General features: G+C 42.4%; 1 protein-coding gene across 1 annotated transcript in view; it reads right to left on the reverse strand.

Annotated features, from left to right (window-relative positions):
- Positions 1 to 21,012, reverse strand: part of obscna (obscurin, cytoskeletal calmodulin and titin-interacting RhoGEF a) — a 43,274-nt gene extending 22,262 nt beyond the window's left edge. Inside the window, exons 1-36 of the mRNA XM_076088614.1 lie at positions 20,973 to 21,012; positions 20,620 to 20,886; positions 20,311 to 20,472; positions 20,014 to 20,118; positions 19,668 to 19,934; positions 19,195 to 19,464; positions 18,448 to 18,714; positions 18,078 to 18,341; positions 17,700 to 17,966; positions 17,129 to 17,398; positions 16,764 to 17,030; positions 16,340 to 16,606; positions 15,526 to 15,798; positions 15,180 to 15,443; positions 14,744 to 15,010; positions 14,047 to 14,313; positions 13,647 to 13,916; positions 12,877 to 13,143; positions 11,599 to 11,874; positions 10,886 to 11,152; positions 10,761 to 10,787; positions 9,777 to 10,043; positions 8,780 to 9,046; positions 8,430 to 8,696; positions 7,986 to 8,252; positions 7,496 to 7,762; positions 6,932 to 7,198; positions 6,405 to 6,674; positions 5,945 to 6,241; positions 5,577 to 5,834; positions 5,104 to 5,370; positions 4,471 to 4,737; positions 3,908 to 4,174; positions 2,894 to 3,160; positions 772 to 1,038; positions 262 to 528 (exon numbers count right to left, since the gene is read on the reverse strand). Of these exons, the coding sequence (XP_075944729.1) occupies positions 262 to 528; positions 772 to 1,038; positions 2,894 to 3,160; positions 3,908 to 4,174; positions 4,471 to 4,737; positions 5,104 to 5,370; positions 5,577 to 5,834; positions 5,945 to 6,241; positions 6,405 to 6,674; positions 6,932 to 7,198; positions 7,496 to 7,762; positions 7,986 to 8,252; positions 8,430 to 8,696; positions 8,780 to 9,046; positions 9,777 to 10,043; positions 10,761 to 10,787; positions 10,886 to 11,152; positions 11,599 to 11,874; positions 12,877 to 13,143; positions 13,647 to 13,916; positions 14,047 to 14,313; positions 14,744 to 15,010; positions 15,180 to 15,443; positions 15,526 to 15,798; positions 16,340 to 16,606; positions 16,764 to 17,030; positions 17,129 to 17,398; positions 17,700 to 17,966; positions 18,078 to 18,341; positions 18,448 to 18,714; positions 19,195 to 19,464; positions 19,668 to 19,934; positions 20,014 to 20,118; positions 20,311 to 20,472; positions 20,620 to 20,886; positions 20,973 to 21,012 (8,920 nt within the window). The remainder of the gene's footprint in view (positions 1 to 261; positions 529 to 771; positions 1,039 to 2,893; positions 3,161 to 3,907; positions 4,175 to 4,470; positions 4,738 to 5,103; positions 5,371 to 5,576; positions 5,835 to 5,944; positions 6,242 to 6,404; positions 6,675 to 6,931; positions 7,199 to 7,495; positions 7,763 to 7,985; positions 8,253 to 8,429; positions 8,697 to 8,779; positions 9,047 to 9,776; positions 10,044 to 10,760; positions 10,788 to 10,885; positions 11,153 to 11,598; positions 11,875 to 12,876; positions 13,144 to 13,646; positions 13,917 to 14,046; positions 14,314 to 14,743; positions 15,011 to 15,179; positions 15,444 to 15,525; positions 15,799 to 16,339; positions 16,607 to 16,763; positions 17,031 to 17,128; positions 17,399 to 17,699; positions 17,967 to 18,077; positions 18,342 to 18,447; positions 18,715 to 19,194; positions 19,465 to 19,667; positions 19,935 to 20,013; positions 20,119 to 20,310; positions 20,473 to 20,619; positions 20,887 to 20,972) is intronic.
- Between the last annotated feature and the right edge of the window lie 2,055 nt (positions 21,013 to 23,067).

The following is a 23,067-nucleotide window of genomic DNA, read 5'->3' on the forward strand; positions in this document are numbered from 1 at the left end:
AAATATGGGTATATGGATTGGGGGAAAAAACATAATTATACATCTTAAGTGGAATCGGAGAATGCTTGAGCCTAACAAACAGGAGTAAATGTGTTTGGTAATGCAGATACCAAAATACAATGTAGATAGCTAAATAACAATAATAGCAACATAACATATTCCATAAACTTAAGAGAATCTTAAGAAAGTACACTGGATTTTGCTGTGTGCTCAAATGCATGCAGAGCAAATACTAAACTGTTCACTGCCAAATGCACACACCTTTCACTGTCACAGTCACAGTGGTCTCTGCACTTCCTGCTTGACATGAGTAGCTGCCACTGTCTTCGGGTTTGAGATCCTTGATGTGCAGCTGGAGGAGGCAGCCATCTTGTTTCATCTCATACTTCCTGCTGGCTCTCAGTGGCAGCTTGTTCTTCCTCCATTGCACTGACACTCCAGGCTTAGACAGCTCACAGCACAGAGAGGCTGTACCTCCCTCTTCAGCCTCCACACTTTCTAAGTCTTCCTTGAAGAACGGTGGGAGCTCTGAGGAAATCAGCAAGGAAAAACAGAATCAAACATGCAATGGGAAAAGTGTTCCAAAACTCACCAGCACAAAATTTGTACCTTTTTTTTGTTTTTGGGAAAACCTATTTTCTAAGTGAGTGGTTTTACCATAAAGTGTAGGCTAACATAATGACTGCCAGATCAACCAGAGAGAGTTCAGGAAAGCATTTGTTCTGAGACTGAAATGTTCTGATAAAGTCAGAATTCTCCAAATGCACACACCTTTTACTGACACAGTAGCAGTGGTTTCAGCACTTCCTGCTTGACATGTGTAGCTGCCGCTGTCCTCGGGTTTGAGATCCTTGATGTGCAGCTGGAGGAGGCAGCCATCTTGTTTCATCTCATACTTCCTGCTGGCTCTCAGTGGCAGCTTGTTCTTCCTCCATTGCACTGACACTCCAGGCTTAGACAGCTCACAGCACAGAGAGGCTGTACCTCCCTCTTCAGCCTCCACACTTTCTAAGTCTTCCTTGAAGAATGGTGGGAGCTCTGAGGAAATCAGCAAGGAAAAACAGAATCAAACATGCAATGGGAAAAGTGTTCCAAAACTCACCAGCACAAAATTTGTACCTTTTTTTTGTTTTTGGGAAAACCTATTTTCTAAGTGAGTGGTTTTACCATAAAGTGTAGGCTAACATAATGACTGCCAGATCAACCAGAGAGAGTTCAGGAAAGCATTTGTTCTGAGACTGAAATGTTCTGATAAAGTCAGAATTCTCCAAATGCACACACCTTTTACTGACACAGTAGCAGTGGTTTCAGCACTTCCTGCTTGACATGTGTAGCTGCCGCTGTCCTCGGGTTTGAGATCCTTGATGTGCAGCTGGAGGAGGCAGCCATCTTGCTTCATCTCATACTTTCTGTTCGCTCTCAGTGGCAGCCTGTTCTTCTTCCATTGTACCAACACTCCAGCTTTCGACAGCTCACAGCACAGAGAGGTTGTGCCTCCTTCCTCAGCCTCCACACTTTGTAATTCTTTGTTGAAGAATGGTATAAGCTCTGCAAATATGGGTATATGGATTGGGGGAAAAAACATAATTATACATCTTAAGTGGAATCGGAGAATGCTTGAGCCTAACAAACAGGAGTAAATGTGTTTGGTAATGCAGATACCAAAATACAATGTAGATAGCTAAATAACAATAATAGCAACATAACATATTCCATAAACTTAAGAGAATCTTAAGAAAGTACACTGGATTTTGCTGTGTGCTCAAATGCATGCAGAGCAAATACTAAACTGTTCACTGCCAAATGCACACACCTTTCACTGTCACAGTCGCAGTGGTCTCTGCACTTTCTGCTTGACATGTGTAGCTGCCACTGTCCTCGCGTTTGAGATCCTTGATGTGCAGCTGGAGGAGGCAGCCATCTTGTTTCATCTCATACTTTCTGTTCACTCTCAGTGGCAGCTTGTTCTTCTTCCATTGTACTGACACTCCAGCTTTGGACAGCTCACAGCACAGAGAGGTTGTGCCTCCCTCCTCAGCCTCCACACTTTGTAATTCTTTGTTGAAGAATGGTATAAGCTCTGCAAATATGGGTATATGGATTGGGGGAAAAACATAATTATACATCTTAAGTGGAATCGGAGAATGCTTGAGCCTAACAAATAGGAGGAAATGTGTTTGGTAATGCAGATATCATCAAAGCATTTTGACCAACTTACAATGTAGATAGCTAAATAACAATAATAGCAACATAACATATTCCATAAATTTAAGAGAATCTTAAGAAAGTACACTGGATTTTGCTGTGTGCTCAAATGCATGCAGAGCAGATACTAAACTGTTCGCTGCCAAATGCACACACCTTTCATCGTCACAGTCGCAGTGGTCTCTGCACTTTCTGCTTGACATGTGTAGCTGCCACTGTCCTCGGGTTTGAGATCCTTGATGTGCAGCTGGAGGAGGCAGCCATCTTGCTTCATCTCATACTTCCTGCTGGCTCTCAGTGGCAGCCTGTTCTTCTTCCATTGTACCAACACTCCAGCTTTGGACAGCTCACAGCACAGAGAGGTTGTGCCTCCCTCCTCAGCCTCCACACTTTGTAATTCTTTGTTGAAGAATGGTATAAGCTCTGCAAATATGGGTATATGGATTGGGGGAAAAAACATAATTATACAACTTAAGTGGAATCGGAGAATGCTTGAGCCTAACAAACAGGAGTAAATGTGTTTGGTAATGCAGATACCAAAATACAATGTAGATAGCTAAATAACAATAATAGCAACATAACATATTCCATAAACTTAAGAGAATCTTAAGAAAGTACACTGGATTTTGCTGTGTGCTCAAATGCATGCAGAGCAAATACTAAACTGTTCACTGCCAAATGCACACACCTTTCACTGTCACAGTCACAGTGGTCTCTGCACTTCCTGCTTGACATGAGTAGCTGCCACTGTCTTCGGGTTTGAGATCCTTGATGTGCAGCTGGAGGAGGCAGCCATCTTGTTTCATCTCATACTTCCTGCTGGCTCTCAGTGGCAGCTTGTTCTTCCTCCATTGCACTGACACTCCAGGCTTAGACAGCTCACAGCACAGAGAGGCTGTACCTCCCTCTTCAGCCTCCACACTTTCTAAGTCTTCCTTGAAGAATGGTGGGAGCTCTGAGGAAATCAGCAAGGAAAAACAGAATCAAACATGCAATGGGAAAAGTGTTCCAAAACTCACCAGCACAAAATTTGTACCTTTTTTTTTGTTTTTGGGAAAACCTATTTTCTAAGTGAGTGGTTTTACCATAAAGTGTAGGCTAACATAATGACTGCCAGATCAACCAGAGAGAGTTCAGGAAAGCATTTGTTCTGAGACTGAAATGTTCTGATAAAGTCAGAATTCTCCAAATGCACACACCTTTTACTGACACAGTAGCAGTGGTCTCAGCACTTCCTGCTTGACATGTGTAGCTGCCGCCGTCCTCGGGTTTGAGATCCTTGATGTGGAGCTGAAGGAGGCAGCCATCTTGCGTCATCTCATACTTCCTGCTGGGTCTCAATGGCAGCATGTTCTTCTTCCATTGTGCAGATACGCCAGGTTTGGACAGCTCACAGCACAGGGAGACTGTACCTCCCTCCTCTACCTTCATGTTCTGCAATTCTTCTTTGAAAAATGGTGGGAGTTCTGTGAAATATAAAATGTTAATGGAGTAACACAGTGGGCTGTTTTTGTAGAACAGAAATTTAATTTAAGACATAATCAAGTTAAGGCTAAAAAAGATGTACACAATAGATTTACACTACTGGGAAATATTGAGTTTCAGCAAGTTCAGAAGTGAACAACTAATCATTTGAAAATAGTTTTCCATGATGTAGAGCTTTACTGTGAAATGTACCATGCCGATTTCCAAATGAACAAACCTTTTACAGACACAGTAGCAGTGGTTTCTGCACTTTGTGCTTGACATGAGTAGCTTCCACTGTCTTCAGGTTTGAGTTCTTTGATGTGGAGCTGAAGGAGGCAGCCATCCTGCTTCATCTCATACTTCCTGTCGGCTCTCAGTGGCAGCTTGTTTTTCTTCCATTGTACTGGTACGCCAGGCTTAGACAGCTCACAACACAGGGAGGCTGTAACTCCTTCTTTAGCATTCACGTTCCGCAATTCCTCTTTGAAAAATGCTGGGAGCTCTGGGAGAAATAGGAGGGCAAGAGAATGATGATGTAAAATGTTTTAATGTAACGGAAGAAACATCTAAGACATGAGCAAGGAAGACCCAAATAAGCAGTTGAAATTACGTTAATGTTTTTGTAGCTAACTTCTGTCATAGATTATGATCAGTGGACTTTGCTCCATATTACGATAAATTATTGATTTTCAGAAAGTTCTGATTATCAAACAAATTGTTGAAAAATAACCAGGTTTAGTTTTCTGATTTAGATCATGCTAATATTAAATTGCCATTCAAATCCTTTAATGCGCCAACCTTTTACTGACACAGTGGCAGTGGTCTCAGCACTTTCTGCTTGACATGTGTAGCTGCCTCTGTCCTCAGGTTTGAGATCATTGATGTGGAGCTGCAGGAGGCAGCCATCCTGCTTCATCTCGTACTTCCCCCTGGCTCTCAGTGGCAGCCTGTTCTTCTTCCATTGTACTGACACTCCAGCTTTAGACAGCTCGCAGCACAGAGAGGCTGTACCTCCCTCTTCAGCCTCCACACTTCTTAATTCTTTCTTGAAGAATGGAGGGAGCTCTGAGAAAAAGGGTTAGGAAGAATAAAACAATACATCTAGGTTAGCGTGTTAGCTTAGTATAATAGTACATGCAGCATTTGAGTTTTAAAACCAGAGGTTCACTGTCACAAATATGTGGGCTGGACTGCATTCACTACTGTCAACAAAATACTCTGATTAAATTCCATTTGGAAACATTTGTGTGGCAATTGCTATGTTGGAAAATGCGATGAGTTCCAAAAAGTAGTGAGTAACTGACAAATACATTACTTTTCTTTGACTAAGTGTATTTATGATGTCGTAAAAATTTGCAGTACATTGAATTTTGTCGTGTGGTTAAATGCAAACAGAGGAAACAGCAATTGTTTACTGCCAAATGCACACACCTTTCACTGACACAGTAGCAGTGGTCTCTGCACTTCCTGCTTGACAGGTGTAATTGCCGCTATCCTCAAGTTTGAGCTCCTTGATGTTTAGCTGGAGGAGGCAGCCGTCCTGCCTGATCTCGTACTTTCTGCTGGCTCTTAGTGGCAGCCTGTTCTTCATCCATTGAATCGGCACTCCAAGTTTAGACAGCTCACAGTACAGAGAGGCTGAACCTCCCTCCTCGACTTCCACACTTTGCAGTTCTTCTTGGAAGAATGGTGGGAGCTCTGGGAAATAGGAGAGAAAGATAATAATATAGTAATTTAGTGTAATAGTATGGTATAGTTTGACAAATATAATTACTTTTCAAAGACAACAGACGTAACATTTATCATTCCAAGGAGGAAGGTAAGTGTTATAGACTCTACCTCTTTTTCATTAGATTGTGTATCAACAATCCACTATCTAAAAGCAACGTAACTTCCATTTTTACCTGTGACAGTAAGTTTGGCACTACTCTGCACATCTCCTGTATCACAGGAGTATGTGCCAGTATCCAGGGGATCCACATCACGGATAAGTAATATGTTGACTTTTCCCTCTTTGCGTATCCCATATTTATCACCGTTTTGGAGGGGGATGTGGTTGCGCCTCCACGTAACCGACGAGGTAAAATCCGAGGTTGTGCAGGACAAAGTGGCTGTCTCTCCTTCCATGATCACAACGTCTTTAGGCTTCTCCTCAAATGAAACTAGAATTTGAAATCAAACTTTAGAATGACTCAGGGGAAAGCATTTAGCTGAAATAACACAGCACTGAATTCTGCAAAATATTACACTGCACTCTTTGCCTCATGCTCACCTTTGGCCTTGGGAACAACCAGCAGACGTGCGGAGGTCCTCTCCTCCCCAACCACAAATGCCACAATGCCCGTCTCTTCAGGTGTTGTCATGGTGAGGACCAGTCGGTGCTGGCGACCCTGCCACGTCATCTGGTTCATCTCGTTCTTCTGCAGAGGGCTGGAGCCCAGCCACCAGACACCCTCACTCACGTCTGCATGGCTCAGCTCACACACAAACACTGCATCTTCACCCGCGGTCACAGTTATACCTTGCAGCTCTGTGACGATCCGCACGCGCTCTGTGGAGGAAGAGGAAGCTATATGCAGCTGGCTTTTTAGAGATGGAATGGGAAATATTTACAACAACTTAGATGAGAGCGACCTGTTGCTTTTATTCATGGCACATTTATTTTACTGTAAATGAGTTAGTCAAATATATCAGTTTGTAAGGGATGAAAGTCTGCTGTAGCATCCACCTACCCCTCACAATCAGCTTGGCAGTGCTCCTCTTGCCTCTGGTGATACAGCAGTACTCTCCAGCATCCTCAAGGTGAAGTTTCTTGATCTCTAGTGTGTGTGTGGGGCCTTTCTTCTTTAAAATGCATTGTCCCCCTTCTTCCACCACAGTGTTGTCCTTCTTCCAAGTGACGGGGACAGTAGCACTGGAAACTTCACAAGACAACAGCACAGATTTCCCCTCCATCACCGCTTGGCTCTCCAGTTCCTTTTCAAAGAACACTGATGCTGCCGCTGGTAACAGAAAGTAAGGAAACATTGTGTTACAAATGCTGAATTTACACCAAAAATAGAAAATACTGACGTAATTATCTTCAGCTTCGTTCTCACACTGTTAACGGGTTGTCAAAGCAACAGAAATAGTGAAATAGCAGTGCTATCACATGAACACAGATTTGCATTGGCCAAAGATGGATCATTAAAGATTAAAGATAACTATGAAACGCAATGAAAGTTTTAAGTGCATGTATAAATGGCAGCATGTCAAATACCTCTCACGTTGACTTCAGCCGTAGTCTTCTGCTCTCCCAAGACACAGCTGTACTCCCCGACATCCTCGGGCTGGATGTTTTTGATGTGCATCTCAGCTGTCTTATCCTTCAGTGTCATCTGATATCTTCCCCCATGATGGAGCTGGTCCTCCGCCTTCCACCACTGCACAGGCACCCCAGCCCTGGACAGCTCACAGCGGAGGGACACGTTGCCTCCTTCGGGGGCCTCCTGGTTCTTCAGACCCATTTTAAAGGTGAGCGGGATAGCTGTGGAAAAAGTTCATGTTGTATTGTTTTTTGTTTGTTTTTATGTTAAAGCTTTTGACTTTCATGAGGTCAAAACACTTTACCATTAGCCATTGTTCTACAATGAAAAATAAAATAAAAATAATTTATGAAATAAGCAAAATGAAGAGTTAGTTTTTTCCTTGAGAGATATTTTCACTCTTTTACTCCCTCATTCATTCAAATGCACAACTTTAAAACCTGCATAATCAGAAATATCTTTTTTTTTAAATGCAAAAACACTCAACACACTCGCTTGCATTTACAATCTTCGCTTACGTGTAATGGTGATGTTGGCTGTGGTCTTGACGTCACCGCAGACACAGCTGTAAAGGCCGCTGTCTTCCAGCTGTGCGTTTTTGATGGTCAGCTCCATGCTGCTGTTTCGATTTTTAATCTGGTACTTAAAATTATTCTTCAGCAGCTCTTGTCCTTTCCTCCACTCCACAGCGAGGCCGGGCTTCGACAGCTCACAGTTCAACGTCACGCTGTTCTCCTCCTCCACCTGCTGGTTCCTTAACTTTGTCTTGAATGTGATGGGAGGAGCTGTAAGCAGAAGAACCAAGGACTGGTTATTTTCTTTGAAAATGTTCAGTTAATTAGTAGCAGTTGCTTGATTGGGAATTTCTTACTCCTAATTTTAAATCGTTTAACATCCTTTATTGATTTATATAATTTTACTTGATTCTATTTTAGTCAGTTCTCTCAATTTACTTCAATCTGAGAAAGGCTTACATATCATGGTTTCGGCGTGGGGTTTCTACTTTACCTTTGACGGTGAGCTCAGCAGTTGATTGTGTGTCTTTAGTCTTGCAGGTGTATTTCCCTGCATCACTCTCCTCCATGTTGTTGATGATCAGTTTAGTGAGACGTCCCGCCTGTTTCATCTCATATTTGTATCCAGGTTTGAGGATGACTCTGCCTTTCCTCCAATCCACTGGAGCTCCAGGTTTGGAGAGCTCACAGCAGAAAACTCCACTGTCCCCTTCCTTCACCTCCAAATTCTCCACCTCTTGTTTAAATGTTACAGGAATTGCTGAGGAAAAACAACATCAACAAATTAAGCAAAATTGCAACAGTGCACTCTTACTTTCATTTTACTAGAAAATTATTGTTTCTTAATAATACATCTGCCATGTGTCCATGGGTCAGTTTCACTGCGGTTAAGAAACAAAATAACCATCTGAACAGTGTCTTTCCATGGAAAACATACCTCTTACTTTGATGTCGGCTGAAGTCACAACAGTGCCAACAAAACAGCTGTACTCCCCCAAATCTGTGAGAGTCAAATTTCTAATCAGCAACTCAGCCATCCTGCCCTCCTGTTTCATCTGATATTTGTCTCCCTCCTTCAGAAGCTGAGCATCTTTCCTCCACTCCACTGGGACTCCTGGTTTAGAAAGCTCACAGCGCAGTGTCACGCTGCCCTCCTCAACGGCTTCCTGGTTCTTCAACTTTTGCTTGAAAGTTACCGGGATCGCTGAGGAATGACCGCGAAAATAGGATGTGCAAATTGCCAAAGCATAATCATGTTTTCTGGGACATAATGTGTATGGTTCTCACCAGTGATGATGATGGTGGCCGTAGTTTTTATGTCATCACAAACACAGCTGTATGTGCCACTGTCCTCGGGCTGGCTTTTTTTGATGATGAGCTCCAAGGTGGAGCCACTCTGCTTCATCTGGTATTTCTCTCCGTTGGTCAACGCATTGTCTCCCTTCTTCCATTGCACTGGACTGCCAGGTTTGGAGAGCTCACAGCACAGTGTCACTCCATTGCCTTCCTGCACCTGAATATTCCTCAGTTCTTGAAGGAATTTGATGGGCCGCTCTAGAACAGACCACAGGGGATGAATATCAAAATGATTGGAAACATTTCCATATGGAGGAATGTCTGTTTTGCTGCTCTCTTGTCTCAGTTGACAATTCAAGTTTGCGCAACCATGGCCAGGAATGTCACCTGGTCTCAGTTTAGTTGTTGGTTTCTTTGAAATAAACACAAAAGGAAGTGTAACGTTGCCAAAACAAAAACAAGTGGACTGAAAAAGAAAACGCCAGAAACATCATCATCAACAGAAATGCAAAGGGTATCAAAGACAGATTTTATAATACAAGACACAGTTTTTCCAAGTTCTGGCAAGCACAACGGCAAAGATGTCACCAAAATAATAAATACCAGTCAATCTTCTGGACTTTCAGAGAACTTTGTGTTTTATATTCATTTCCAAAGTTTTTTTGAAGCTGTGCTATAATTGCAAACATATGTATCCATTATCATATCACCCTACTGTACTGATATATTACAACTTTCAACCAACCAAATATTATGAAATCCACATCAAATTGTGAAATCCACTGAAACCAACAATAACTCTGCATTGCTCATGTCAATTTAGTCCGTTTTGCATTTAGTTCTGTGTTGTTTTACTCTTTACTGATAGATTCAATTGTATGTTTTATCTTTTGACATACTTTATGTATATATGAGCTGTTTGAGTGCACTCAAAAGCACTAAAGCAAAACAATGCAACTTATTGTACAGTAGTGTATGCAGTACTCACCGTTCACAATGATCCTGGCTTTTGTACTTTTTTCTCCACATATACAGGTGTAATCTCCAGTGTCATCCAGACTAAGGTCCGCAATCTTCATCTCCACCTGCAGATCCTTCTTCCTCATCTGGTATTTGTCTCCATTTTTCAGCAGCTCTCCTCCTCTCCTCCACTCCACTGAAGGGGCAGGTTTGTTGAGCTCACAGCGCAGAAACATACTGTTGCCCTCCGTCTCCTCCTGGTTGACTAGTGGCATCTTAAAGCTTGGTGGTAAATCTGTCAATAAGAGTCAAATCTTATTAAAAGAAAGTACATCAAATTGGAAATCAGCTAAAAGAAATAAAAGCGGAAAAAAATGTATTTCCCACACTGAGAATTAATGATCACATTAGAATTAATTCTCAAAGGGAAAATTGTTTTTGCAGCCTGAAAAGAATGAACATTTAGAGCCAAATAAAGATTGATGGAGAGCTAATCTCATTCAGACCAAACAGCTAAAAAGTAAACATGGTAATAGTCATATGATCATGCACAATTCTACTGAATTCAATAACACATTTAATTTTCTTAAGTATGACAAGGAACATAATCAATATTACATGGAAGTTGCATTGTAGCAGTGATGCAAACAACACAGCATGTATGTTCACAAGACAATCTGTCATGCTCATAATCAGCTTTTACTAAACTATTCATTTCAAACTGGACAGTGGAATGAATTATATGGTGTGATATTACATATTAAACATGTAATAAAAACTATTGCCTACACATCCCACATGACGTGAATCCACATCCCATCTACTGTATCTTTTCACCCAGCTTATGAGTAATGTACAATACACGCCAAGTACTGTGACATTAAGCCGTAAGCAGGACAAGATATGAAATAATCTCTCCATTGAGTTTTAGTTAATCTACATAATGGAGCTCACACAGTGCTAATACACACTGGGTCTATTTTGTTTTTTATTGTACTACGTTAGAGCTGACCTCGTTGGCGTCTGCGCTCAGGTGATTCTGTTGAATACATTGGGAGAATTTAAAAAAACAAAAAAAATGTGCTTCACAAAATAATGAATTCAACATGGGGGAGTTTTGACTTTAATTTCTCTTACCTTGGACAGTGAGCTCAGCAGTCGATTGGCTGTCTTTAGTCTTGCAGATATATTTGCCAGCATCGCTCTCCTCTACGTTGTTGACGACCAGTTTAGTGAAAGGTCCCTCCTGCTTCATCTCATATTTGTCTCCAGGCTTTAGGATCGCCCTGCCTTTCCTCCACTCCACTGGAGCTCCGGGTTTGGAGAGCTCACAGCAGAAAACTCCACTGTCCCCTTCCTTCACCACCAGGCGCTGGAGCTCTCGTTTGAATGTCACAGGGAGTGCTGTTGTGGGTAAAGTAGAAGACCCTGTATTCATTGATTGCATTGCTTTGGTATACCTGCCATTTCCTCTTGATCAAATGCTCTTGCCCTCATGGCTCATGCTCTTCCCTCACTCCTAGATGTTTTGTTTGTTGCAATACAAGCAGCACATTCTTACACTTTCGTGTTCCATCTCTCCTTGACACCATTAAAAAAACACTTTGGTATCATAGGTATGGGTTTTGGGATTTTGTGCTAAACGAACTGTACATAGTTATGTATCACTAAGTCACCTCAGTAAATAAGAGATCTACTGAGACAGCTGAGTCATGGACTAGACACCCATAATAACGGCTTTTTAGATATTATCAAAATGACTTGTTTATAACCATAGAGTTATTATTTGTTAATATGGGCAACAGATGTGTTCTCATTGGTCTTTGCAAGTTCTTTTGCTTCAAACTTACATTTCACTTTGACTTCAGCGGTGGTTTTCTGATCGCCTGTGATGCAGCTGTACTTCCCTGCATCTTCTGGTTGGACGTTGAGAATTGTCATCTGAGCTGTCTTTCCTTCAAACTTCATCTGATACTTCCCCCGATATATCTGCTCAGATATGACCTGAGTGTCTCTCTGCCACTGCACCGGGACTCCCTTCTTTGACAGCTCACAGCGTAAATTCACACTGTTCCCTTCTTCAGCCTCCTGGCTCTTCAGACTTCCTTTAAATGTGGCGGGAACAGCTGTGGAGCCAAACACAGATACTGTACTATACATGTAAACTAGACGACAAGCAAGATCATTAACCCATAATTGTCTTTTTTAGGGGGAGACATGGGACCTTTAGGGGGGATAGCAGGTCAACAGTATGAGCCACAGAGAAGTTTACATCATCTCAAAGCTGGGAACCTGAAGATTAATTTGACATGCAGCTCAGTACTGTGTCAAGCTTTTAAGGTCATAAATCTGTAATAAACACTGTGTTTGATTGAGTCTTGAAGGGCTGAGAACATGATGGCCATTCCCCTGCACTTTTATGTCTTTATTCTAGAAATTGCTCGGAAACCCCCTTATTGTCAATATACCTAGGAAAGCCATACATCCTCTGAATGCTGAAGGTCTCTAGTTTGTTGTTGTAAAGTTCCATGAGGCTATGATTATGTTAGAAGTCATAACCGGTCAAACAAATGACCTTCCTACGATGAGATGATTACTATGAGGACTAACATCATCACATATGAATACAATCATACAAGTCTTAGCTTTTCCACTTTTTTTCCAATTTCAGGACTGTTTAGTTTAGGAATAGTCAAATACACCAATTTTTAGAATAGACAAAAATAATACATGTATACTACATGCAAAAAACTTCTTGTTTTTTTGTCCCAAATTGCATGGGATTAGCATAAATGTCTGTTATGTCTCTTAGTAAAGCTAAAATTTAGCCTTACTTTGAAAAGTTATTTAGCCTCCTTCCCGGCGAGTTAGCTAGGAATTGGTTGGTTGGATGCCTTAAGTCATCTAGTTTCATATTCAATATCTTCATTCTAGCTTTAAATCAGAGCCCGCTACAGCCTTTTAAGGACAGTATGTCTTGGCCTAATGTCGGCCGTGATTGCCGGCAATCCTTCTGGTCTGAAGTGGTTTACAAGTAGGTCAATATACTTCTAAAAAGGATCAATTAACAATAAACAAAGAAACAAGAAGGTATGCTTCCCTTCACTCATCTCACACAATGAACATACCAATGACTTTAACAGTGGCCTTTGTCTTCTGCTCTCTACACACACAGGTGTAAACCCCGCTGTCCTCTGGTTCAGCATCTCTGATGATCAACTCGAGGGCCGAGCCCCTCTGCTTAATGTGGTACTTCTCTCCGTTCTCCAGCAGATCTCCCCCAAGCCTCCACTCCACTGGGACACCCGCTTTAGAGATCTCACATTCCAGCGTGATGCTGTGTCCTTCCTCCACTTGGAAGTTCTTCAGTTTTTGCTTGAAGGTGATGGGAAGAGCTGACAGGCAAAGATTAAGTGAGGTCATGAAGAAATATATAATCACAAGAATTGAATAAACAGCAATCTATGTTTGTGTATTATTATGCTATTTTGCTTGAACATAATTGTGTGCTTTGCCTGGATGAGAAGAATGCAAACAAAGTTTAGCATCTTGCTAAATTGTAGCAACTATCATATTTTCATTTCTTAAATGCTCAGATTTGTGGCTACTCGCTGCATGTTTCTATATCAAAACCAGATTATTTTTGCACTTTAATTCTCTTTTTTCTCTTCAATGTTTGCAGACTGTCAAATGGTGTTCAGATGTTCAAAACCTATTTTTTTAAATCCTTTTGTTTATTGTGAAACAATATAATGTGACAATCGAAGTTCCCATGTACGTTTTGTGAGTAGCCTACTTATCATACAAGGAACATAACTGATCTAATTCTGTCTTTTATTATTCTGTCTCCATATAAAAAGTAGAACATAATGAAACTCTTTCAATCGCAAAAACCCACCATTAACAGTCAGCGTTGCAGTGGTCTCTATGCTTTCACAGATGCATGTGTAGATGTCACTGTCCTCAGGTGTAACATCAGAGATCCTCAGTTCAATCAGCACTTCTCTCTGCCTCATGTGATATTTCTCTCCACTCTTGATGAGTTCATTCCCGCTCTTCCTCCACTCCACGGTGTGACCAGACTTTGACAGCTCACAGCGTAGAGTCGCAGTGTTGCCCTCCTCAATCAGCACGTTCCTCAGCTTCTGCTTGAAGGCTACTGGGAGAGCTGAGGAGTCACAGGTGAGTATAGATTGACATGAATGAATTATTGATAATTATCAACATTAATTGTCAAAATTGATTTAAAATCATTACATCACTAAAACCTATTAGCCCCTTAGTTGATTATGTCTTACCAGTGATTTTGACGGTGGCGGATGTCACTTGATCAGCACACTGGCAGCTGTAGACCCCACTGTCTTCAGAAACAGGCTTCCAGATCAGAAGCTCCAGGGTGGTCTCCCTTTTCCTTATCTGGTATTTAACTCCATTCTTCAACAGCTCATGTCCCTTACTCCACTCCACTGGAATTCCAGGTTTAGACAGCTCACAGCGCAGTAGGAGATTGCTTCCCTCCTCTGCTTGCATGTTCTTTAACTGCTGTATGAATGTGATGGGAATAGCTGGAAAATAATACAGGATAGAAATAGAAATATTTATCAATCAAAGTAGTTTCATGATACAGACTCTCGAGTCTAGAGTCCCGAGAAGAGAATCAAGCATCCACAATTATAGTGACAATATTGTATTTTATTCTGGATGGTAAAAAACATTTTTCACTGGTGGTTTTAGTTGAAATAATCTTGTGAACTGGCTCCATTGGCTGCCGTTCATGACAAATAGCCACAGTATAAACCATAGACTGATTTAATGTGCATGCATCAATATTACTGCAGAGCACAACAGCAAATCTGTGAGAATCAGACACAGTAAATGATGAATTGACTTTCAAATACACTTCTGTGAAAGTGTGCTTTGATGAAACTGTGCACTGTGTAGGTTATTGGTAAAATTAGGTTTGCACATGAAGGTGAGGAAAAGTTAATGACATACCATGTACTTTGAGGCTTGCTGTAGTGCGGTGATCTCTACACTGACATGTATATTCTCCTGAGTCGTCAGGCTTCAGGGCTTTTATGGTCAGAGAATTGATTGTCTTCCTCTGTTTCATCAGGTACTTGTCTCCAGACCTGATACTTTCAAAACCTCTCCTCCAGTGGAACTGGACCCCAGGCAGGGAGTATTCACAGGTCAGGGTCACGATCTCCCCCTCTTTGGCCTCCACAGACTTTAAAAACTGGGTGAACTCTGCTGGGATGGCTAAAAACAACAACAAACATGAAAAATAGAATGATACTAAATTGTATAATATTACAAATACTACCTGTACAACCCATTAAAATCAGTCACATCCCTCTGGTATTTAATATTGGGCAATAGTAAGCAATACCAGTCCTGTAATGACAGGTTAATAAAATTATTTTCATACCTTTGACAGTTACAACGGCCCGAGTTGTAACAGATCCAGCACTGCACTCGTACACTCCGGCATCGTTGTTACAGACCTCCCGAATTGTCAGCCGGGCCTCACAGCCGGAACGACTGGCAAAATACCTTGAGGAGTTCCACATCAGGCAGCCATCTTTGTACCACAGGATGTGACATGGCTTGGAGGCCAAACAAGACAAAACCAAACCACCTCCTTCAAAAGCCTCACAGTCCTCCAGTGCTTTAATGATGGTGGGACGCCTCTCTGGTAACATGAAGAAATTAACGCAAAATAAGGAATGTTCAGTGAAAATGTACAATAAAACACTGGCAGATTAAAAACTCACCTCTAACCAACAGGGATGCATAGGATCTTTTGTCCCCTGCTGCAAACGAGATAGTGCCAGTGTCTTTGCGAGCAAGCTGTCTAAATGTGAGGGTGTGGTAGCCTCCTGGCACCATCTGGATCTCATTGAGCTCATTGGTGTACAGCAGAGTCTCGTCTAGATACCACTTGACCCCGATGTAGTCATTGGGACAAATTCGACACCTGAATGTGACCGTGTCGCTTTCTAGACACTCAACATCCTCTAATTCATCCAGGATCAACACCTTCTCACCTGAGAGAAACACGTAACAGATCGAAAAGTTGAAATTCCGATAAACATTATATATGGTAGGCATTAGTAGTTCACTGAGCATTACACTTAAAGGTGCAAGATACGAGATTGGGAGCATTTCGATTGCCTCTCAACGACTCAACGTGGCATGGTGACATGCACAAAAACGCACTAAAGGTATGCAAGGCCAGCCCGGCTATGTCAACAAACCACAGGGACGTTTAGATAACAACACACACAGAGGGAGAGCATCTTCATTCTCTGCTCGGGTAGATATTACTCAACTATATCTGTTCACAGCAAATAGTTCTTTGCTGCCATATTAATGTTCAGAATTTTAAATACAGCTCCTTTAATAATAATACAATTTATTTTTAAGGGTCATTTTAGCTTAGCATTTAAAACCACAGTAAAGATATACCTTTTAGCTGACATGCAGTATTCGTCCTGATGTGGCCCACATACAGTACCTTTAGCCCAACTACCGTGACCCTGAACCACAGTGATGCAATGCCCAGTGTTCCCTTTACTATGTTCTCACCGTGCACAGTCAGCTGGGCCCGGCTCCGCATGGTACTGACATCACACGTGTAAACATCTGTGTCTGATTTGTCCAGACAGGTGATGGTCAGGGACAGCACCACACCCTTCTGCCTGATGACATACTTCCTACCAGACCTCAGCTCCACCATGCCCTTCAGCCAGGTCACCCGCTTGGCTGGCCGCCTGGTCTCACACTCCAGGGTAACTTTACCCTTTTCCTCTGCTCGCGTGTCCCTTAACTCGATTGCAAATGTGTGCTGAAGTTCTGAAAGGAATAATGAAGAATGAAAAGTGAGTCGAGCTTCAGATTTACTACACTAGTCGCCGATCCACATTGCAAAATGGGACAAATCACTTGAGGCTAGTATTGCACGACGATTAATAATCATCATCAACATTTATTTTTAAAAGCCCTCACCTACCTCTGATATCTAGCTTGGCACGTGAGGCAATGCCACCAGCCTCACAGCAGTACTCTCCAGAGTCTCTGATGGTGGTATTCTTGATGACCAATCGCGCCAGGTTCTTATCCACACTCATCTCATACTTGGAGCTCTGTCTGAGTAAGTGGCCATTTTTCAGCCAACGGATGGTGGTTTCTGGTTTGGTGATCTCACAGCTCAGCTCTGCGTCCTCGCCCGGGACCGCCTTGACATTCAATAGCTCCCTGAAGATGTGCACTGGCTTCTCTAAAGGAGACATATTTCAAAATAAAACACAGAGATAAGTTCCCCCTACATAAACAAAATATTGTGGATCATTTTATCTGAGACAACCAGGTTTATACCTTTAACAAAGAGCATGGTCCTACAGCTTAGGTCTTTAATTGTGAAGACCACGTCTCCAGCGTCGGTCAGTATAGCATCTCTGATGTTCATCTTATAGTTACGGCCATTGTTGATAACCTGAATATGGCTATTGGTGACCACCACCTGGCCATTGATGATCCAGGAAGGTTCATCATCAACGTCATGAGAGAGGTGACAATCAAAAGTGCAGCTTTCGCCTTCCAGAACAGATGTTGTCTTCATACGTTGCACAATAGTGATGTGTAAGTCTGTCGGCAAATATAATAACAAAACAGCCTTATTACAGTAAATATATCGTTACAGAGAGAAAAATGTACTAAGTCATTGAACAGCTTTGTGACAGAATGACCAATTGTCTCTTCATTCTAATTTGTGAGTGCTTTAGTTTCTGTGAACAATTCAAGAATACAACATAGTTCCCGCTATCATTCTATCAATCATTTAGTGGCACTGTTGTCAAACGACAGATATATCTATTTGACCACAACACTTGATTTTCAAGGTGTAGAGCTTTTCCCAAATAACCAACAACATGTTAGCACTACTCACCATGTACAGTAACTTTGGCCTTTGTTTGGCTGGTGCCCAGGTCACAGGTGTACTGTCCAGCGTCATCCTTGCTCAGGGAATGGACGATCAGTACCATGGACTTCCCAAACTGGAGTAACTCGTGTTTATCATCAGCGGTCAGGACCATACCATCCTTCCTCCAAACAGGGGTCACCGTCTCTTTGGAAATTTCACACTGCAGGCAGACGTCCCCCTGCTCTTCTCCTACTGCATCCTCCAGAGACCTCAGGAACACTACCGGGCGCTCTGGAACCAAGATCATCATACGTAAGTGTGCATGTTTCTCAGAAATCAATAAATCGAAATGCAAGAAAAAAAAAATCCTAATCATACACTTCAGTTATTCCCCAAGCTGACCTTTGACATTTAAAGTGGTAGTCTCAGAGAGAAGTCCTGTTTTGAAGGTGACCCTGCTCTGCTGTGGCCGCAGCTTTTTGAATGTGAGACTGTGCATCGTGCCCATGTGCTGGATCCTGTAGATGGCGTTGCAATAGAGGCGAACATTGTTGAGGAGCCACTCCACGTTGGCGACCACATAGTTGAGCTCACATGAAAATGTGGCAATGCCATCTTCCTCAACTTCCTTTGGCTCAAGATGTTTAACCAATTTCAGCGTTCGCACTACAATAAAAGGGGGAAAAAAATTATCATTTGAAAATGTATGAATATCCAACACAGAAATTGTTATTACTCCACCTCAATTTCCCCCAAACCATGTTTAGCCTACCTTCTACCTTAACATGAGCTGTGCTCTGTGAACCCCCAGCCATGCAGCGGTACTGCCCTGCATCCGTCCCTGTCAAGCCATGAATGGTCAGCTGTGCTCGTTTCCCTTCTCTTTTCATGTTGTACTTGTTTGAGGTCTTCAGAGACGTACGGCCTTTAAACCACCGCACCACCCTGGGAGAGGGGGCAAACGCACAGCTCAGAGTCACAGAGCTGTTCTCCTTCGCCTGTACATCGTCCAAGTGGCGGGCAACCTCAAGAGGTCGCTCTAGAGGGGAGAGAAGAGAAAATCAAGAATTCATTCACTTTACCAAATTAGACCATTTCAGGACCATGCAGAGGATATAGGTCTCCTTAGGATACATCAGGAATAAAGCAGGATAAAACTCCAGAAACCAGTCCTTTGCAAGGCTAACACAGAGAGCACACACAGTTCAGAGCTTTGAGAGAGAGAGAGAGCGCTTTGAACTTTTAAACATCAAAATGACTTTGAAAAGTTTTAGAAGTGCTAATACTAAACTAAAAAAAGAAAGATTTCACTGGGCTATTTTTGAGCTCTGTCCCCCCAATGTCCAATAACTCAAACCATTCTAGGGGGAATACAGATTGCTCCGAGCCACACCAGGTGAGGAAGCTTTTGTTAAATAACGTTAACATAAAGTGTGGTTCTTACTTACTTTTACATTGTTCCTGTACAATAATAACATTACAATAATCCTAAAATTACCAAAAATCCAAGCCAACTCACCTTTGACAGTAAGCTGAGCAGTGGAACGACTCTTTCCAGCTGCAAAGACCATGGGCCCAGACATGGAGCTTTCTGTGGAGGTGAGACAGAGGCTGTGGAGGGTGCCCTCCCTGTTGATGTTCACTGCTGCGCAAGGCTCCAGCACCTCACCGTTCAGGGTCCACCGGGGAGGCCTCCCTGATTTCAAGCTGGTCTCCACCTGGAACAGGGCTGGCTCTGGCTCCATCACCTCCACTGAGCTCATCCCTCGCACTATTCTGATAGCCTGCTCTGCATGTACAGCCATAATACACATTAACCAGTGCTGATCCAACTCTTGTAAGAGTACAAAAAAAACTCTAGTTGGCACATTAGAAACGTGCACATAGGCATTACTCATAATGAAAGTGTTGTGGGTACATGAATGCAAAACATACTGTCGGTCATAAACCTTGTTTTGTTTCATTTTATTACTGTGATAGAAGCCATCTCACCCTCCACCAGAAGCTGACAAGAGGTGTTGTCATCTCCTGCATCACAGGTGTAGGTGTCCTCATCTGAAGAGCAGATGTCATCGATGGTCAGCTGCCTGTAGACATCTTGGCTGATCAGTTGGTACTTCTTACTGGACTGGAGCTCCTTCCTGTTCTTGTACCACCTGACCTGAGCATTAGGCCGTGACACGTGGCACTCCAGCAGACCCCGGTGGCGATACATAGCTATCTTGACCCTTAGAGGACGCACTATTTGGACTGGGAGCTCTGAAGAAGGGAGGCACAGGCTGTAAACCTTCAATCATTTTCTCCATGAACCCATGTTGAATCGTATCTGGTGGCTCACCTTTCACTGTGAGAGTTGCGTAGGATGAGACACGCTCTGCAGTGAATCTGATCTCTCCAGCATGCTCTGGCCTGACTGACTTGAAGAACAGGGTGTGAGTTTTACCTGCAATCAGATCAAAGCAAAATGTTTGTGATTAACCAGGGGATATAGTTTCTATTTTATATATTTACACCACGAGGAACAATTACTGACCATTCAGACACAGCTTCTTAGCAAAATTGAGTGACAGGCCTGGGAGTTTTTAATACTCTTTAGGCTTAATAGTTTCTGTAAAACCCATTGTTGGTCTCTCACCCTGTTGTCTGATCTTGATATTGTCTCCAGGTCGAATTCGGCTGTCATCTCTGTACCACCGACCATCCAAATCCACCTGGTTGACCTCACACAGGAAGTTCACGGGTTGACGCTCCATCGTGTCGACATCCTCCAGCTCCTTCACTATGTGGATGTCCCTAGCTGGCAGAAGATAACCAAACCGTGACTACATTTTGTGTGCAACCAAACGGAACTTTATAAAAGCTGCTTGTATCGCTTTTTAGTAGCCCTGTAATGACTTTAAGACAAGTATTTTTACAAGTGGCACAGTCTACATAACCACCTTACCTGTGACACTGAGTCTGCCTGAGGTTTGAATGCCGTTGGCCTGAAAAGAGAACAGGCCTGCGTCTCCTAAAGCCACCCTGTTCAGTAGGAGGGAGTGTTTCTTCCCATGCCTGCTGATGCGACAGTTGGGCTTGGACTTAAGCGGCATCCCATCTCTGGTCCACAGACCCTCGATATAGGCCAAGTTGAGGGTAACGTCAAAGGAGCAAACCTCACACTCGGACACCTCCACATCCTCCAAGCCCTTCACCACCAGCAGACGGTTCTCTGGCACATAAACACACACGCAGCATTAGAGATTCAAAAGCTCTTTTGCTACTACACCGAAATTGATGTGTGAGAAGAAAACTTACTTGCAGCAGCTACTATTCCTCCAGGTATATTGTCTCCCATGCCTCCTGCTCTTCTCTCAGTATGATTGGAGAATCTTGTTTGCTTTTTACCACAGTTATCACAGAAGGGCTACAACTATAATGGTGATGATGAAAAATATATATCAGGTAACGGTCTGGCTCAGAAGAAAACTAATAATCGGTTTAATTGTTATAAAGGATACTTAATCTGGCTGTAAAAGCACCATCTCATTCACGCCTCATTCACATTTACTGCCATGCAGCTTCTTTCAGGGAATGGACAACACTTCATTTTACATGCCAAACAAATTACATTCAGGCTAATAATTACATAAACCATCACTTCCAAAATATTGGCCTATCAAAATGGATACACATGACATCACTGTGATATGGTTGATCTCTGGTGCGATGGCATGCCATGTCCTCGGTTAAGAAGAGCAGAGTAATCTCTGTCAACTCGCTTGGCTGAGCTCAGCACCACAAATATAGACTCAGCTGTGATCAGGCACTGAACTGAGAAGAATGGGAAGCTTTAAAAAACAAAGGAGAGGCCAAATGAGAACTGCCCATCAGTAACTGATTAATATGATATGTGAGATCATGACACACTTTTCAGACGCTGCCTCCTCCCACTATCATTATGAGGTTTTCTAAGTATTCCAAGAGGAGGGCCATTCTTTCTCATTAACGAACAGTTAAAATGACATTTCATAATGCGTCACACAATGACACTGAATCTACCAGCCATTATCTAGACCAACCTCTAGAGGCCTGATCAGTTATGATATCCAGTGAGCTCTTCTCCAAGATGGCATGTAAGATGAATATATACCATAGAAATACAAAAACATCTTTGAAATTAGATGAGCAAACTTAAAACACCCGAGAGTTAAAGATTTTGACCTCTCATATTAAAGTATGCAAACAAAGAAATAATGACAAGAAAAAATATATATATTTACGTGTATATATATATATATATATATATCACCTGCAGCAATGCACCCACCTTCAACTTAAACAGGGTTTTCTAGAGAGAGTAAATCCTTGCGTGGCCTCTTGTTGCACCGATGACAAAAAAACAAAAAGCCTTCACCTGAAAAACAAGAATAAAAACTTCCACCATGGCAACGGCTCGGTCCGAGTCTTGTCTTGTTTCACACAAAGCCTTTAAGATTAACAACAAACGATTAGCCAAAGGAGAGCATGCCCAGGTTTGCGAGCTGCGTCCCTGTCCCCAAAGCAGACAGCCTATAGCGCTTTCTCTTTTTTTCTTGCTTTGATGGAGCATAATGCTGAACAGCTGACACATCTCTCCCCACATACTAACTTCCAAAATAGCCTTCTGTCAGTACGAGGGCAAAGATAGCTTTGGCTTCAATGGTCTGAGGCAACTCGCGTCCAGCATCAATGGAACTATCAAAAACAATCAAAATGTATACAATAGGCTTGGTGTGTTTGATGGTTTTCTAGTGTGTATGAGTGAGTGACAGACAAGCTTAGTACAAATGCCTTGAAATCATCTCAGTACAGAAGTTAAGTTACCTTCATGTAGCACCGGGATGTAAGTGAGTGTCTACATAATGTGTACTGTCTGTTGTTTTACATACAATCAAATTCACCACCAGGTTGCGTGAACTTAGATCTTCCACCTAAACGACTGGTCCAAGGCAGAAGTAGAGCGTTCTGTACATTATAAGGCAGAAGCAGATTAATCACATGCTCTTCACAATACTGACCCACATCTTTCAGTGTCTTAAACCTCAGGTCAGTCCATGGATCCCCACAGGGGGTTTCCACCACTGCTGCAGTTAAAAGGTCACAAAAGATTAAACAATATAAATGAAGACACATGTATCGGCAGTCCAGTGTGATGTAATTTACTGACATCAGAGTAGGTGACAAGGTGGTTTGCAAACCATGATGGCGGAGCTCTGGATACTAAAAATACACTTAAAACATTCAAAGTGACACAGCAGCCATGCAATGCTGATATTTATTCCTCTAACTCCTCCATCTCCAACATACGTTGGGCTGAGGGGTTCGTTTGCATTAATTAAAACAACAAGGTTTCATTTTGTGGGATTCCCTC

Source organism: Anarhichas minor, unplaced genomic scaffold (assembly GCF_050575085.1).
Source record: "Anarhichas minor isolate MPS153535 unplaced genomic scaffold, ASM5057508v1 ptg000010l, whole genome shotgun sequence".
In the NCBI taxonomy this organism is placed as follows: Eukaryota; Metazoa; Chordata; class Actinopteri; order Perciformes; family Anarhichadidae; genus Anarhichas; species Anarhichas minor.